The sequence below is a fragment of the Chiloscyllium plagiosum genome, unplaced genomic scaffold (assembly GCF_037043375.1).
Source record: "Chiloscyllium plagiosum isolate Xiang-an unplaced genomic scaffold, Cpla_swu_hap1 HiC_scaffold_35, whole genome shotgun sequence".
Classification (NCBI taxonomy): domain Eukaryota; kingdom Metazoa; phylum Chordata; class Chondrichthyes; order Orectolobiformes; family Hemiscylliidae; genus Chiloscyllium; species Chiloscyllium plagiosum.
The window spans coordinates 22,515,740-22,534,878 of NW_028270173.1; the positions used below are offsets into that span (position 1 = coordinate 22,515,740).

The 19,139-nt window shown below is 42.6% G+C and overlaps 1 protein-coding gene across 1 annotated transcript; it reads right to left on the minus strand.

The window, feature by feature from the left end:
• Nucleotides 1-1,111: 1,111 nt before the first annotated feature.
• Nucleotides 1,112-1,921, minus strand: LOC148140462 (uncharacterized). The gene has a single exon (XM_087979099.1). It carries the CDS (start codon nt 1,919-1,921, stop codon nt 1,112-1,114), a length of 810 nt encoding a protein of 269 aa, XP_087835225.1.
• Nucleotides 1,922-19,139: the final 17,218 nt, after the last annotated feature.

The following is a 19,139-nucleotide window of genomic DNA, read 5'->3' on the forward strand; positions in this document are numbered from 1 at the left end:
TTCACAATGAAAAGTGTTAAAGTCCAGGCTACACCCTCTCAAAACCTTTCACGAAGGTCGCCCAGACTCTAACTTTTCCAGTTGTTTTAGGTAGATGTAAGGTGCATATTCCAGGTTTGATGCACCTGGTCAAACCACTTGGCTTCAAGTAAAACAGAATTTATTTACACACCACCGAATGAAACACAAATGGAAATAGAATTTCAATGAACGCCTATTGGACAACAGAAGTGACACGGTAACCCCACAACTTAGCAAAGGAGCTGTTCCAATTCTCTGTAACAACCGCATAAAAACAATGCGTGGAAAAAAAAATTAAGTTTAAATACAGGTTCTTACGGGACAGATGTTAGAGAGTGGCATCTGTTGAACCAAAGAAGCCTTTTGTTTTCGTAGCAGTGTTCTGTGACCAGCAGTTTAAGATAGCCTGCATGCGAAAGCCCAAAACCAAACCAGAATTTTAAAAACCCTGAACTGGGAGAACTGGCCATTGCCCTTTCATTGGACAAGTGTTCTTTTTTTAAACTAAAAGACCTTTCCCCTGATTATTGTTTCAGGCAGTATCTGTTAGTCATAATCAAAGTGGCCCAGAGGTTCCAGACAAACTGGAACCTCTGCCTTTCACGATCCCTTTGGAAAAGAAGACAAGGAGAACATAATCGTGTTAAGGGAGAAGCATTATCACAGATGACACTGTGCAAATTCAATCACTTGATTACAAATGACATATTTTATTTTGTTCATTCGAGAACAAAGGGAATCCCTGTCAAGTTTTGCATTATTTCCAGGCGTCAGTTACGTCTCAGTCTTAGATACACATGGCTGTTCTGAGATACACATGGCTGTGGATCGCCCATCACATACATGATGCACCAGCTAAAAATGTCAAAATTTCTTCCTGATGGTACAATCGATTTTTGAAGGCAATTAATTTTAATTGTGTCAATCACGAATGGCTACATACTCAGGATTAGGCTAGTATTATTTGCATGAAAAATTCATCATTTGGCATGGTGGCATTTGAACCAGTGCCCCAGAATATGAGTTTGGGTTCGGGATTACAGGCCCAGTGAGGTTAACATTACAACAACAATTCCCCTATTAATATAAATTATTTACGTTGCTTTCTGAGCAGAACATAGGGAGATTTCAGCAAGTTCTTCACCTCCTCTCTGAATCTCCTCTGGGTCAGTGCGTAAATACAAGTATTTGTGCAGGAGCTGGTGCACATCAGCAGGAACGCTGCCCTGATTGCCACATAGAGTGAGCTTGAACCTTGGAGAGTCGTAATGTGGGTAACACCAACACAGATGTGGATGACAGTGATGGGTGCGGTTAACACCACAAAGCAGCCAGAGATGGTGAAGAGCAAAATGATGGAGGTCCTCCTGCTCTTCAGTTCGGGATCTCTTTCCATTTCCCCAGCACCACCTCTGCTGCTCTTCAGGGCCCGGCGAGCTCTGCTGGCCACTAGGATGTGGTGGGCAGTGAGAGAGTTCAACAGCAGCAGCAGGGGAATAGGAACAAACACGTTTGAGATGTTGGTGAGCCACCGGTGAGCTGCCCAGGCTGGTGAAGTGAGGTAAGCAGTGACTGTGCGGCAGCCCCACTGTACATTGTTCAGAACCTGAGTGGGCTCATAACGAAAAGACAAGGGAATGTTGACCATAATGCTAAGGGCACTCACGATGGACATAACCACTTTGGCTGTTCTTTCAGTGCAATATCTTGCCTTTAGTTTGTCGCAGCAAATTGCTACAAAGCGGTCAACGGTGAAGGCGATGGTAAACCAGGTGGAGAGTTGGAGGCTCAGCCATTGCAGGAAGGCACTGAGTCGGCATGCAGGAGTGTAGTTCAGCAGTGAGCCCGGGAAATGATACTTGACGATCTGGCTCACAAACACGTTGAAGACAAGGACCATCAGATCTCCTGTTGCCATGGCAGTCATGTAGAGAGTGATTCCTTTGGAAAGGCCGCACTTCCCTTGGGAAAGAATCAGCACTGTCATCAGGTTCGCTGTAAGAAATTCCAGTCATGAGATGTAGCAAAGCATCCCAGAGATGTGCAATGGGAAGTTCATGGATTGAACAGGTCTGAGGAGTTGCTGGCAATTATAGACTTGAACTTCAACGAAAAACAGTGAAATCGCATTAGTAATACGTTAACTGTGCCATAGAAATAATCAACATGTAATGTCATGAATAGTATATTCAATTGCTCATCACTTTGCACCGCTAGCTATCCTGATTTCAAGAAAACAAATATTGTTACTTTAGAAGTCACTCGGAGAAGATTCACTTGCCACATTGTTGCGATTATGGTCTTGTTGGCTGAAGTAAGGTTATGGCCATCACCATTGTGTCTGGAAGAATATAAGGTGATCTCATTGAAAAATGTAAGATCCTGAGTGGACGAGATAAAGTGGAATGCAAAAGGAGATAGTTTCCTCTTGATTACAGTGATTAAGACGAGAGGACACGGTATCGGAATAAATTGTTACAGTCTTCAAAATAGGCATAAGTAATTAACTGCTCTCTTAGAGAGTAGTTAGAGGGTGGAATCCTGTTCCTTGACGGTAACGGTGGCTGGGCGTATAAGATTGAGTTAGACAGATTTAGATACACAAGGGAGTGGAAGGCTTGATTTCCAGGCAGAATAGCTGTTAGCCACTGATTACTAATTTTAAGGATTGCAAAGGTGGGATTGAGGATTTCTGTTCCAAGTGCTTGGGATCCCATTTTCAGCTGAAAGAGCCACAGCACTCCCCCATGAGGGGAACATCCTCTCAGCATTTACCCTGTCAAGGTGCTTTTGAATCCGGTATGTCTCAATTGGATCACTATTCATTCTTCTAAACTCTAGTGAGCAGACTCTAAACCTGTTGAATATTTGACCATAAGTCCGTCTTTCCATACTTAATGATCATTCTAATTATCCTTGTGTGAATTGCGTCCTATGAAATTGTTCTTTCCTTTATTACTGGACCACAACTGCTCACAATATTGAGGCTCTATTCTCACGAGCTGCCTGTAACTTGCAGTAAGACGTCCCTACTCTTGCACTGCAACCTCTTGAAATAAAAAGCCAGAATTTCATTCGCCTTCCTGATTACTGCCTGTGCCTGTGTGCTATGTTTCTGGATTTTGTACATAAGGAGTCCCCAAATACTTTTGTGTACCAGTTTTCTGCAGCATCTCTCCATTTCCCATATTTAGATTTTTAGATTTTTTTTCAGATTACTTACAGTGTTGGCCCTTCGGCCCAACAAGTCCACACCGACCCGCCGAAGCGCAACTCACCCATACCCATTCCCCTACACTTACCCCTTCACCTAACACTATGGGCAATTTAGCATGGCCAATCCACCCTAACCTGCACATTTTTGGGCTGTGGGAGGAAACCCACGCAGACACTGGGAGAATGTGCAAACTCCACACAGTCAGTCGCCTGAGGCGGGAATTGAACCCGGGTCTCTGGCGCTGTGCCTTCCAATAAGTTTTGCTGTAATCTGCAAAATTCCATTTGATGAGATGAAGATTTTTCCAAATATTCTGCTATCCCATCGCAATTTTTCCAATATATTTTCTATAGATGTAGCTACCTGCATTTGCCTTCATTCCTTTTGACTTGGAGTGTTACATTGACAGTGTTTCAAGCTATTTCGCCACAATAATAAGACCACATACGTTGTTTCTGCACATACCCCTTTCAGGATCCAAGGTTGCAATTCATCAGAGCCAGGGACATTATTTGTCTTTCGACACATCAGTTGTTAAATACTCCATTTTACTGATGGCCATCTGACTAACTCCCTCTAGCTCATTGTGCGTATTAATGGATGTTCAAAGTACCATCTGCCGTCAAGATTGGTGGAAAATAATTATTTAATTCCTCTGCTGTTTTCTTTCGTTAGCTCGAACACAGTTGTTTCCAATTCAGTCAGCTGGGACAGGACTAATTGCACTCAAACAGAAATCAATGGTAATTAAAAGAAAGCAAAACTCAGTAGAAAGAAGGTGTTCCGTTCGATGGACATCGTTTGAAATTGCAAATACTTTATTCAATTTAAAACAGAACAAGGAAGAAAAACGTTACAGCGGTTTCTAATCACTTACCAGGAATTCCAAAGATTGCAAGAACAGGAAAGAGAATTTCTATTGTAAACGCCTGTTGTCGCATTTTCAGGTGAAAGCAGAAAAAGGCCAAATGAGTTGATGCATTGAAACTCCCTCAATTTATACACAAGCCAATACTCCAGTGAAACAGTAAACAGATCTCGCCGAACATACGATTTCTAACGAACAAGTTTGATAATCGCTTCATTGAGCACCATTTACAGTGAGCTGTGTGATCCCCGAGGATGGACCAGTGTCTCTCAGGCTCCACAGCTCTTAATTCTCAGGAGGCCATTCGAGAAGTGGTTGCCTCAGCTCAATTTTAACCAGGCACGGAGAGTAGGTTAGTCGATGAGGTAGTTGTGAATCATGAAATATCGTACTTTTAAGGCAACCTGTGCTGCGATATGGCTCTGGAGAAAATGAGACTTGTAACTAAGACTTCTAGCCCAGAGTGACCCTACAAATGTACCACGTGGACCCTCAGTTACACCTTTCTAACCTTCTCTTTCTCATTTTAGTTGTTGCATTCAGTTAGAAAAAAGTGAAAAAAACATTCTCAACAGGCATTTTCATTTTCTGTCAGAAACGTTGTTTTTAAATTTGATTTCTACGGTATTCAACAGTAACGATAACATATACAGTGTACCTTTATAAACATAGATTGGTTGACACATTTTACTCAAGTCTGTTTTGACTTAGAGGTCTTAACTCACAATATCAACAGGAAAATTGACTTAAAACAAAGTTTCTATTATAATATTGTTCTGTCAGTCACAAGAATGATTTTATGCGATACAGCTCAACTCTTGAATGCAAAACAAAACTTCATCTCATTTCCTATAAGATCTCTCCAAAACAAAAAGTAGGTCCTCCAACATTCCTGTATTCAACGTATTCAATGTATTTTCCGTTATTAAATACATTTCTGGAAGGAGTCACTACAGTACTGTAATTCAGGATTAACTTCTGATGAAATATATTCACGTCAACATATCACAGGAGTTTGCATTTCGTCTCAGGGACTAGGAAAACTAGAACCGCTTCATCTATTAATAAATAACAATCTGTCGAACTCAATCTTAAATTTACGCAATACGCCAGCATCCACCATATTCCATAGATCCATGACGGTTGCAGGAAGAAATTTCTCCTGATCTCTGTTTTAAACTTGCTACCACTAATCCGAAAGCAGTTACCTCTCCACCCAGATTTCCCCACGTGAGGGAATATCCTCATATGTCGATTTTGTCAAGTTTCAAGTCAAGTCTCAAAGACCCGAGATGTTGGAGTTTTGGCAGAAGCCGTGAAGTCTGATGTGAGGAATTGGTCGTGAGGGAATTCAGAAAGAGATTGGAAGGAATCCATGGGATTGGAGCGACATTTCTCGAGCAAATGGGAGGAGGCAAAAGTCATGACGTTCCTGATCTTAAAATGATACGAAGGAAATAGTATATATCCGTCGAAATGATGCTAGGCACTCAACATCTCATTTTGGACTTTCAGTGGGACATCGAAATAGTGCTGAAATGTCTGAGGAGTGCTCAGAAATCAACGCATCTAGAAAGTAAATGGGTATCTAAATCATAATTGTTACACATTTCATACTCTTCCTCAACTATTGATAAAGATATTCAGAAGAATGAAGGCTTTGATTCGTTACTTCAAAAGGATCTGATTTTCTTTACGTTACAAATGAAGAGCACCTGGAATGATAGAAAAATATATTGGGTATTGGACGGCACGGGCTTGGAGTGGTTCAATAACGTTGGACAGAGTCACCGGGAGGCCGCAGGGAAGACGGAGAGGAAAAGGCCATGAAGAGAAATAATGTGAGCGCGACAGATTCATTTAATTTACAGGAATTGGTTGATAATTACCAGCACGCACTTTATATTTACGTTACTGTAAGGTCAGAGTTCGGTGACTCTAGTTGAGCCACGCCATTAATATTCTCTTGAACAGTTTTCTGAGAGGTTTCCACCAGCAGTCCATTATTTTGGAAACGTCTGCGCCGATGGAACTTGGTTGTTTTGGGGGAGCTGCTGTAAGATGAGAATTGGTGTCTTCGTCCTCCAAGAAATGTCTAGAATTGTACTTGAGGTGGTTTAAAGCTGTGGAGGATCTTGTAGCTAGTTGCTGTGCCCCGAATACAGAGTGGACTGTACAGTAATTGCATTAGAGAAGTCATTATTGTACCTGTTCTTCTATGTGTAAATACAGTTAAGTTGACCAGGATTTCCATGTTATATTTCCATTCATACTATATTTGGTTTGATTATGCGGAAGAAAAGCATGTGAAAGTGTGATTTTGTTTACTTGTCACATTGTGTCATTCAGTAATTTCAATCCTTTTAAGTTATTCTGTGTCATTTGTAACAATACTTTCGACAATACCGCAGTTCACGAGTTTAAAAGTGCGATTATTTTGAAACTCTGTGAGCCAAAAACCATCAGTATCACTTTCCTGGTCTCTTCCAAGCCCCTTTGATCCTTTTAGTCCAAAGAACAAAATTAAATCCTTTTTGAAAGCATTCAATGTATTCACCTCAACCTCTTTCTGTGGCAGGGAATCAAGAGGCTCACTCCTCCTTTGGTGATGATATTTCTCCTTATCGCAGTCTAAAAAAAAACGATTCCGTGTCCTTAGACTGTGACTTTTGTGTCTGGACTTCTCAGTCCCTGGAACATCCTTCTTATTTTTGCCCTGACTAGTTCTCTTAGAATTTTATAGTTTTGTGTACAGTTTCATGGAATTTTGTAGTTATAAGATCTTCCCCCATTCCTCTAAACTCCAGTGAATATAATCCGAACTGATCCAGTCTGCCTTCATAGTTCAGTCCTGCCATCCCTGCTGGAGATGAGAAATAAAAACAAAGTGCTGAACAAATCCAGGTGGTCTGTCAGCATGTCTGAAGAATGACCACACTCAAACCCACCCGAGCGTCTCACTTGTCCTCACTATCCATACAACCAGCAGAGCATTCAAAGGATGATCCGTCACCAGTATACACATAGTTCCTCCCCTGTTATCGTTCCAAATGGACCAATCATATCAACATACTTTGGACGTTTGCAATATTATCCCCAATTTGTCAACCAAATCCCATTTGTAGGACGTATCCATTTATCGCCTCCCTGCTTATTGTGCAAAATCCCAAACGCTCCTTCCAGGTGGAAGAGTGTACTGAACACCTTTCAATCTGGTCTTCTGCATTGAAACCCCAACATCACAGTCTTCTGTTCACTGGGGAGATCAAGCACATACTGTGAGGCTGCTTTCAGTACACCGTCCTGTTCACATGCGAACACTGTTAGTGCTAGATCACAGCAGCTTTCCAGTGATGACCAGCACTATATAGTGGAACAGCGCCTCATTTTCTCTGGAGCTCATTTACAGCCTTCTGGGCTCAATATTGAATTTGGCAAATTCAGACTTTGATTCTGTCCTCCACTTGAATATTTTCACTTCACTAACACCCACTGAATATATGTATCTTCTTTCTTATAGTTGTGTTTTCAGTTAGATCTTATTTCCCTTCTGTAATTCGCAGCTGCTCTGGGGTTACGTCTCTTCTCTACAACAATTACCACTCTCTTTGTATTTTTTTTTGACACAAAGGGTCTCCAAACTTCCGTGGATAGTCGATTCCAATTGCCCGCTCTCTTTTTAAAAATGTAAGCGTCATGACTTTCCACCTGTCCCTTAGTTCTAAAGAACAGTTTGCAACATCAACCTGTCAGTGGCACTGAGAACCATTTGTTAACTCCAAAATGAGCTGTTCCGAATGTTCTGGCACAGTATAGCTAGATAATTGTCCCCAAAGATTTTGCTTAATTGAAGAAATACAATATTTGAACAAGTTCCTGTTTTTCTACAGTGGACAGGTTCCTGTGTGTGCAAGTGTATTGATTATTGAGAAGTCGTTAGGCAGCGATGCCAAAATGTCTACTTTAAGAAAGGCAGGGGATTGGCCAGTTCTCCCAGTTCAGTTGTGTTTTTCTAGTTTGGTTTAGTTGTAGCAGAGAAGCTGATGGTAGCTGCAGCAGAAGCTAGTACATGTTAAAGTTTCCATGCTTCAGCAGATGATTCTTTACTGGCTTCTCTCTCAGAAATCTCTCCAGCCAGTGTTTATAGGATGTTGTCAGAATTGGAAAACCCGCTTAGATAAATTGTTATGTCGATTTGGATTTCAAACCTGAAACTTCATCAGTTTGCTGATGAAGGGGTCCTGCGCGAAGCGCCGATTTTTCTGCTCCTCAGATGCTGCCTGACCGGTTGTGATTTTCTAGCACCACTCTAATCTTGACTCTAATCTCCAGCATCTGCCGTCCTCACTTTCACTTAGTGGATTTTGAACGGTCGAGTTATTCTAAATTCAGTTTCCTTTTGTTCATGCTTCAACTGTAGAGCTTAAATAAATTCTGTGCTGCTTAAAGCCGAGTGATTTGACCAGCTGTATCTCTGCTGGAATCTATCTTTAAAATAACAAAAAAGTTAGGGTCTAGGCTACATTCTTGAAATATTTTGAGGAAGTCTTGCCTGGCCCATAACAATATGCAGCCTCCAGTAAGCATAAATCCAAACGGAGAGTACTTACGCTCTGTTGGTTAAATTTTGCATTCATTGATTATCGGCCGGCTGTTCTCCAGATATTTCTGACTGTAGATCGTTTAAATTACTTGTCCCTAAAACCTGACTATGTATGAGCCTCATGTGCCCCGTCTACCTGTGTGACACCAAGAGGAGGACCTCCACATTGTTCTACGACACCGTGAAATCGTGTTTGATCACTGCGTTACCTCTCGCTGGGACCAATTGCAACGATGCTTCAGATAATGCCATAATCGAAGGCACTTCACCAAAGTGTTAACTTGCGAACAGGAATCTGCAACACACCATGATTTTTTTTTTAAGTACAGTTTCTGAAGACGACACAAGAACTAATTAATTTGGAGGGCGAGCCAGGAATTCGCAAGCTTTGCTTTATTTTCAATGGCGATTAATGGCAGGTATTCATGCCCGGCATACAACGCTAAGTAAAATACGGTCTATAACCATCAGAGACGAACTTGGAGGCGCCGGTGTTCGAATGGAATGGATAAATACATCAGGTCCAACAGATTTATTTAATATCACAAGTTTTCAGAGCGCTGCAGCTTCGTCACTTCACCTTGAAAGCTTGTGAGCTCACATAAACCTGTTATATTATAACCTGGTGTCCTGTGACTTCTCACAGAAGAGTTGGGGCCACCCGACTTTTTTCCCCCCACTGCTTTTGTGTTCGCCTTTCAGATTTGAGCGTGCGCAGTTCGCCGTGGGAGCTGGGCGGGGCGGGGAATGAGTTCAGCCTGAGAAACAAGGTGGGTGTTCCAGCCCCCTAAGTGCATGCGCACTCCCAGTACTTTTACCATAGAGCTGCTTCCCAGCCGCATTGGACCGTGGGAACATCGCCCTCCATTGCTCACCTGCAATCACTGAGATGTTCGTAAACAAGCAGGAGGCTCGAAGAACACAGCAAGGCAGGCAGCATCGGGAGTTAGAGAAATCAACGTTTCGTGTGTAATCCTTCTTGAGAATTGGGTGGGGGGGGGGTGTTCTCTGACAGAGGCAGAGAGTCTTTCTGCAGCCATCTTCAATGTTGACACTGTTTATATCTCAACAGACGCTGCTTGACTGACCGAACAGTCAAGTATTTTCTGCTGTCATTTTCAGCGTTTCGGCTTTGTATTTTAAGCAGGCATTCTCCCACATGTGGCAGACCTCTGTGATGCACCATGTCCAACCCCCTCAAAATATTTCAAGCATGTAGCTCAGACACTGACTTTGACCGTTGTGTTAAGCATGTGTAGAGTTGATATTCCAGGAGAGATGCTGCTGGTCAAACCACTGAATTTTAAGTAACACGATATTTATTTACAAGCTTAATGCATGAAACACAAACAAAAGAGACAGAATACCTAATAACTTACCCCGTCTGAAAACCCAACAAATTATCAAAACTTGCAACAATCTGCACAAACACCTCATGGCACAAGAGGTAAAATCAAACACAGGGTCTTACAGGAGAGAATTCAGAGAGACAGGTTCAGCATGGACCTGCTTCTTTGGGTCCAATAGCTTCACAATTGGCTGACTGCTTTCAGGGAATAGCTGACTGCCAAAAACCGAATCAGACCAAAGTAAAACTGAGCTGGGGGAAGTTCCCGCCTACCCTTTCATTGGACAAATGCTTTATTGTAAAATACTTGAAAGCTTTTTGCTTGAGTCAGTATCTGTTAACTATGATCAGATTGGGCCTAAAAGCCTTCAAAACTAGATACTTCGGAGACTTTTACAACCTCCCTGAAAGAAAACCAAGGTCAACATAATCGTGTTAAAGTAGTAGCATCATCACTCCTCTCAGCATCTGTCAAACCACAGTGGAAACAAGTCATCTTCCATCTTGAGGCATTGTCAAATCAGAATTGAAACGTGGGATGATATCCTGAGTGTTAGGTAACAGCAGGAACAAAGAAGAACGTGCCACATCCAACTTCTCTCTCGAACCTATGACCAGACAATACCTATTAGGCTAAGTCATTTGAGCCTCTTCTGGCGATAACATGATCGTGACTGATCATTGGCCTCAGTACTTATTCCTGCTTTCTCCACATAGTTTTTTTTTCTTCAACACTAAAAACCACACTCAACTCCTATTACACATCATTCAATGCTCATATCGCAAATTCTTCATATGGCAGAGAATTCCACAAGTTCACGACTGTGGGTGAAGACATTTGGCCTCATCTCACTCCTGAATAGCCTCGTGTGTATCCTTAAACAGTTTCCAGACCTGCATCTTTCCAAGTGAAAACTGAATGTCCTATCGCACTCAGAACAGGTTTTTCGGAATGTGGGATAAGCAATAAGGTTCAAGAGGAGTCGCTCATCGCAGAATGATGGGGCCCTGCATAGTGCCCAAATACATTGTTCACAGGGATTTAGTGTTACAAAAGCACAAGCAGTGGAGGAGGCAGTCATGGCCGAGTGAATATGAATGAATTTTTACTTGGTAAATTTGCCTATGCCCTGATATTTACAAACCACAAATTATATATTTCAAACACAACACAAAATCATGGGATACGGCGTGATCAGAACATTTGAGAGTTGCAGCTTGTTTTCAACAACTTTGGGCATAGTGCCTCACCCCCTTCCCCAACTATGAAAGGAATGGCCAGCCAGAGAGGTATCTGAAGGGAATCAATATGGTTCTGGGTACACATTGGCTGAGCTTTGAAGGTTTGCGGCCGTGCACTTCGTTAGGAAGAATAGATGCATGGCCTATTTAGAAATTTCAGAAATCTGAAGTGCAAAGAGATTTGGGAGTTCTAGTCTGGGATTCTCCCAAGGTGAACTTGCAGCTTGAATCAATAGTTGGGAAGACAAGTGCAAGGATGGCATTTATTTTCCGAGGACTTGAATATAAAGGCACGGATGTACTTCTGAGGCTCAAGAAGGTTCTGGTCAGGCAATATTTGGAGGTATTGTGCGCAGTTTTAGGCCCATTATCTCAGGAAGAATGTACTGGCCCTGGAGCATGATCAGAGGAATTCCATGAGAATGGCCCCAGAATGAAAAGCTTAACATATGCAGAACGTTTGAGGACTCCGTGTTTATGCTCGATGGCGTGTAGAAGGATGAGCAGAGATCTAATTGTAACTAACAGAACAACTAAATGGCTTGTACAGAGTGGATGTTGGGAAGATGTTTCCATTGGTAGGAGAGACGAGAACCAGAGAGCACAGCCTTAGAGAAAAGGGAAGATGTTTTAGAACGGAGATGCGGGGAAACTCCTTTAGCCAGAGTGTGGTGAATTTATGGAATTCACTGCCACCGAAGACTGCGGAGGCCAGGTCATTGAGTCTATTTAAGGCTGAGGTAGTATGGTTCTAGATTGTCAAAGCAATTAACGTTTACGGGGAGAAAGCAGGAGAATAAGGATGAGAAACCTATCAGCCACGATTGAATAGCAAAGCAGACTCGAAGGGCCGATTTTCTGCTCCTATGTCTTATGGGGGTTTTTTTTTTCCTGCTTCACGTAAAGATGGAGACTTGCTATGAGCCTGTGATGAATGTGTATAAAGCATTACTAATATTTGGGGCACATTGAGTTTGAAATAAGAGTAAAATGGGGTTTTGGTTTTCCGTTCTGTGAAGATGATTTGTTTTCTTTTACTGAGTGTCAGAGATTCATTTCTAGAGCTTTCTGTTAAAACAACATTTTGACGAATTATGTGACTTATGCTATGTGATGAGGCAAGCCACCTGTTGAAGCATTTGCTGATGTGCCTAAATTAAGATTTATGACTGACGCCAAGGTAGATGCGAGGGAACACAAGGAGATCTAGTTCAGCGACTGGTTTGTGAAACCATTTCAAAGTCAGCCATATTGCTGTCAGTCTGGAGTCACATATGTATCGGAGCAGATACCTAAATGATATCAATGAACCAGATGGGTTTTTACAACAATAGAAATAATAACAGAGGCGATATTAGGTTAGATTTTTATTGAATTCAAATGACAACATCTGATTTGAATTCTTGGCCCTAAAGCGTTGTAATGGGAATTTGGTATGAACCGGATGACTTTGCCACCACTTGAGAATGCGCATGAGATGGTATTTTGGAACAATTTGTTGAGGGAACAACGAAAGAAGAGGTCATTAGAGGAGTTACAGCTCTCATGATGCAATGAGAAAGCGTTAATTTTAATCTTGTGGTGAAATGCAATTTTTAGCAAGAATGGTCACTTATGAGTTGAATTGAATGCTGAAATGATACCTGGCAGTATCTGTTGCTTCAATCAGTTATGTCTGGCTTTGAGCAAACATGCATTCCATTAAGATACAAAAACAGAAGAGAAATTAAATTAGCCAGAACAGTAAAGGAAGTTAGGTATTGCAAAGGAGAATTAAACTGAGAGCATTAAATCTGTTTCTCTTTAAAGTTGCAGTCAAACCTAAAGCCAAGCCAAATATTGCATTGAATCAAAAAGTCAAAAACCCGTCAAAAACAAAGCCTGAGGTTTATATGCCTTTCAGAATTGAGTAAAAGATGCCAAAGGAAGCAAAGAAAAAGAAAAGTAGATTATTGATATATACAGTCAGGAAGCCTAAATTTGAACTGTACACGTTTCTATATGTATGTCAAAAAGAAACAATTAGCACAGATGAATATATATCAATTATAGTTGGAGAAACGAGGATCATTCACGGGAACAGAGAAACGACAGTGATTCGAAGTTATTATTTTGTGTGCAACTGCTTAGAGAAGGGTGCAAGAAATCTCAGAGATATCATAAAGATGAATTAGAATGAGGAACTGAAAACAATTGGCATTAATTCAAAAAGGTGCTGGACAAATTAGTAACTATAGGCTGGTGAGTCTCACTTCTGTTGTGGGCAAAGTCTTAGAGAGAATTGTAAGGGATAGGATTTAAGCACATCTGGATAGGAATAATGTGATCAAGGATAGTCAGCATGGTTTTGTGAAGGGCAGGTCGTGCCTCACAAACCTTATTGAATTCTTTGAAAAGGTGACGAAGGAGGTTGATGAGGGGAAAGTGGTAGATGTGGTATATATGGATTTTAGTAAGGCGTTTGATAAGGTTCCCCATGGTAGGCTACTGCAGAAAATACAGAGATATTGCATTGAGGGTGAGTTGGAGGTTTGGATTAGGAATTGGCTGGATGGAAGAAGACAGAGGGTAGTAGTTGATGGCAAAGTTTCTTCATGGAGTGCCGTCACTAGCGGTGTTCCGCAAGGATCTGTTTTGGGACCATTGCTGTTTGTCATTTTTATAAATGACCTGGAAGAGGGGTTAGAAGGTTGGGTGAGCAAGTTTGCGGATGATACGAAAGTCGGAGGAGTTGTTGACAGTGAGGAAGGATGTGGCAGGTTACAGCAGGATATAGAGAAGCTGCAGAGCTGGGCAGAAAGGTGGCAAATGGAATTCAATGTAGCTAAATGTGAGGTGATTCACTTTGGGAAGAATAACAAAAAGATGGGGTACTGGGCTAATGGTCGGATACTTGGTAGTGTGGATGAGCAGAGGGATCTTGGTGTCCATGTACACAGATCTCTGAAAGTTGCCACCCAGGTAAATAGTGCGGTGAGGAAGGCATATGGCGTACTGGCTTTTATTGGTAGAGGAATTGAGTTCCGGAGTCCTGAGGTCATGATGCAGTTGTATAAAACTCTGGTGCGGCCGCATCTGGAATATTGTGTGCAGTTTTGGTCGCCATACTATAGGAAGGATGTGGAGGCACTGGAACGGGTGCAGAGGAGGTTTACCAGGATGTTGCCTGGTATGGAAGAAAGATCGTATGAGGATAGACTGAGACACTTGGGGCTGTTTTCATTAGAGAAAAGAAGGTTTAGGGGTGACTTGATTGAGGTGTACAAGATGATTAGGGGGTTAGATAGGGTTGACAGTGTGAACCTTTTCCCGCGTATGGAGTCGGGTATTACAAGGGGGCATAGCTTTAAATTAAGGGGGGGTAGATATAGGACTGAAGTTAGGGGTAGGTTCTTCACTCAGCGAGTCGTAAGTTCATGGAATGCCCTGCCAGCAGCAGTGGTGGACTCTCCCTCTTTATGGGCATTTAAGCGGGCATTGGATAGGTATATGGAGGATAGTGGGTTAGTATAGGTTAGGTGGGCTTGGATCGGCGCAACATCGAGGGCCAAAGGGCCTGTACTGCGCTGTATTCTTCTATGTTCTATGTTCTATGAAGACTGGGAAATCTCTGGCACTTGTTAATCGCAACTCAGAGTTTAGTTTTAAAAAGGCAAGATTCTGGACGCATTATTCAAATTCAATGATTTCTGGACTATTACTTACAGATTGCCCAATACCTCAAAGTAAGACCTCAGTGTTTAAAAATAATCCGGAGGGAAAACGCAGAACTCTAAGTCTGTTAGCCTGATATGAATAGTAGAAATGGAGGGACCCGAGAGACCTGCCGCAGTAAGGAAAACCGACTCGAAAAACTCCCGACCCCATAAGACGCCGGCCTGACATGAAATCTAACACAACTTACCTGGAGAGCAGCTCAAACACTTCTGCAAAAAAAAAGCATGGCTGGACCTGGGCAGCAACTCGGCAGCAACTGAAACCAGGAAGTAACTGGACAAATCGGAACATGAGCAGAAACTTACCTTCTAAGCAAACTCTCCCCTGTAGTAATAAACCACACCGTAAATTACCTGCTCGCTGGGTCCTAAGCAGACCCTCTGCATAAATACACGAAACTGCAACCTATCTGCTTCATAAGGCCTTAGGAAGGATCTCTTGGCTGGAAGCAGTCACAGTACACTCCACCAGACCACCGGACCACTCAAATGTAAGCCAATCGAAGGAAGGTGTTGCCCAAGTGTCACCAGAACATTATCTGCCCCACCAGGGGTCCGAACGTTTCAGATCACTGCTACATCACTGTGAAAAATGCCTACTACTCCATCCCCCGCCTCATTCCAGGAACTTCAACCACAATGCCATGTTTCTTCTCCCGGCTTACAGGCAAAAGTTCAAGCAGGAGACCTCCCCGCGGATACAGGTCCAGTGCTGGTCGGAGGTGGAGAGGACCAACTCCGGTGCTGTCTGGAAATGGCTGATTGGGATACACTCAAACAGTCCGCAGGTGCCTTGGATGAGTATGCCACCACTGACACAGACTTTGTCATCAAGTGTGTGGAGGACTGCATCCGAGGAAATCAATCTGAGTGTTCCCCAACAGGAAACCCCGGATAAATCAGGTCATAGAGAACCAGCCAAAAAACAAATGTGAGACCTCATCATTTTGTGAACCCCTATAAGGTCACCCCGCAGCTCCAGGGAAAACAGCCCCAGCCTGTTCAGCCTCTCCCTATAGCTCAAATCCTCCAACCCTGGAAACATCCTTGTAAATCTTTTCTGAACCCTTTCAAGTTTCATAACATATTTCCAGTAGGAAGGAGACCAGAATTGCACGCAATATTCCAACAGTGGCCTAACCAATGTCCTGTACAGCTGCAACATGACCTCCCAACTCCTGTACTCAATACTCTGACCAATAAAAAAAATACCAAACGCCTTCTTCATTATCCTACCTACCTCTGACTTCACTTTCAAGGAGGTATGAACCTGCACTCCAAGGTCTCTTTGTTCCGCAACACTCCCTAGGACCTTACCATTAAGTGTATAAGTCCTGCTAAGATTTGCTTTCACAAAATGCAGCACCTTGCATTTATCTGAATTAAACTCCATCTGCCACTTCTCAGTCCATTGGCCCATCTGGTCAATATCCTGTTGTAATCTGAGGTAACCGTCTACGCTATCCACTACACCTCCAAGTTTGGTGTCATCAGTAAATCTACTAACTGTACCTCTTATGCTCGCGTCCAAATCATTTATGTAAGTGACAAAAAGTAGAGGATCCAGCAACGATCCTTGTGGCACTCCACCAGTCACAGACCTCCAGTCTGAGAAACAACCCTCCACCACCAACCTCTGTCTTCTATCTTTGAGCCAGTTCTGTATCCAAATCACTAGCTCTCCCTGTATTCCGTGAGATCTAACCTTGCTAATCAGTCTCCCATGGGGAATCTTGTCAAACGCCTTACTGAAGTCCATATAGATCACATCTACCACTCTGCCCTCATCAATCCTCTTTGTTATTTCCTCAAAAAACTCAATCAAGTTTGTGAGACATGATTTCCCACGTACAAAGTCATGTTGACAATCCCTAATCAATCCTTGCCTTTCCAGATACACATACATCCTGTCCCTCAGGATTCCCTCCAACAGCTTGCCCACCACCGACATCAGGCTCACTGGTCTATAGTTCCCTGGTTTGTCCTTACCACCCTTCTTAAACAGTGGCAACACGTTTGCCAGCCTCCAGTCGTCTGGCACCTCACCTGTGACTATCGATGATACAATTATCTCAGCAAGAGGCCCAGCAATCACTTCTCTAGCTTCCCACAGAGTTCTAGGGTACACCTGATCAGGTCCTGGTGATTTAACCACTTTTATGCATTTTAATTTAAAAATTACACAACACCAGGTTATAGTCTAACAGGTTTAATTGGAAGCACACTAGCTTTCGGAGCGTCACTCCTCATCAGGTGGTAGTGGAGGGCCCGATCGTAACACACAGAATTTATAGCAAAAATTTACAGTGTGATGTAACTGAAATTATACATTGAAAAATTGATTATCTGTTAAGCCTTTCATCTGTTAGAATACAGTGATAGTTTCACTTCTTTCATATGTCAATCACAAAACCTTTTTTTAAAAAGTTGCATTCTCGGGTTAGCTGTTAACAATGGTGATAGCTAGACAATATGTTGAAGGTGTTTAGCCCCCTGTGTTCTCTGTCTATGACCTGATGTTTAGATGGATTCTAATCTAAAAAGTGAGATAACGGAGTTTTACATGAATTCATGCAGTTTTTGAGCTCAGAGTTCTACATGAATGCGTGCAGTTTTTGAGCAAAGTACAATGTAACCCTTCAAGTACAAATTCACCCCACAAAATATAGGTGTGCATGTGGGTCTTTGTCTATCTGTGTGTGTCTGTCTGGGTTGGGGGTTGTGAGTTTGAGAAAGTGTGTGAAAGTGTATGTGTGTGTGTAGTGAGTGCAGAGTGTCTTAAGTCTGTGAGGGGGTGCATGTGTGAGTGTGAGAGTGTGTGTGTCTGTAAGTGTGTGTGTGTAGGTGTCTGTGTATATGTGTGTCCGTGTGTATGTGTGTGTATAGGAGTGCCTGTGTGTGAGAGAGTGTGTGTGTGTGTAGGAGTATCTATGTTTGTGTGTATAGTGCAGTGGTGGTCACCTGTAATGTGACATGAACCCAAGGTCCCAGTTGAGGCCTTCCCTATGGGTACCATAGCTGAGCCCTCCACTACCACCTGATGAAGGAGCGACGCACCCCCCCCCCCCCCCCCCACCTTACTCGTTTAAATCCTCCCGAGCAGCTCTAGCAAATCTCCCTACCTGTATATTTGTACCCTTCCAATTTAGGTGCAATCCATCCTTCTTGTACAGGTCACTTCTACCCAAAGGACAAGTTATTTTACAAATGGAGTGGTAGGAGTCTGCAACATACTGCCAGGGATGATGGTCTAGGCATTTAAGGGACTCTTTGATAAGCATATGAATATGCAAGGAATGGAAGGATATGGACTGATGACAGGCAGAAGAGATTAATTTCATTTAGTGGCATGTTTGGCATAACATCATGGGGCCAAATAGTTCATTTTTGTGCTGTAGTGTTCTGTGTTCTATGCTGCACAGTCTGTGTTGTATCTCCCGACATTTTGAGGTACTTGGACCAACCTGGTCATATGTGATATGACTCAACTCCAAAACAGTGGGACATAAATCAGGCCTTCGGGATCGGAAGTAGGAACACTATCAGTGCACCACCATGATCCTTATCACTACTTTACGTACATGTTCTCCGACTTAAATCTTAGGTGTAAATCAGAAATTGAGTGAACTCTTTCAAACCGTTAAGGCTCACTGCACCAAGAATTTCAAGAAAGAAACTACACTGCAAAAATTCAGTGTTTTGCTTACAAATGACTTTTATTATTATTATTATTTTCATTCGTAGATATGAAAATCACTGGCTCGCTTGACATTTATTGCCCAGATGGCAGTGAAGAGTCAACCAAATGGCTGTGGATCTGATGTCACGTGCAGCATCGAGCTGGTAAAGACGGCAGAATTCAGCCCAGCAGAAGCTCCTTATATGAGTCAAATTAAATTTCAGGCCTTACAATCACACATGGTGACATGGACACCATCAGGCTGACTTTTTATTGAACGGAAAATTCACCTTTCTCTATGGTGAGATTTGAATCCGTGTCCACAGGATATTAACATTGGCCTCTGCATTACTGGTCGAGTGACGTTATCATTAGATCACCCCCCCCCTCCCCTCCCCCCTCCCCACCCTGCCACCCCACCCACCCACCCCCCAACGAACGTAAA

Bases quoted from the DNA above. Each gene is read 5' to 3' on its own strand.
- LOC148140462 (XM_087979099.1), bottom strand. From the start codon at position 1,921: ATGGTCCTTGTCTTCAACGTGTTTGTGAGCCAGATCGTCAAGTATCAT.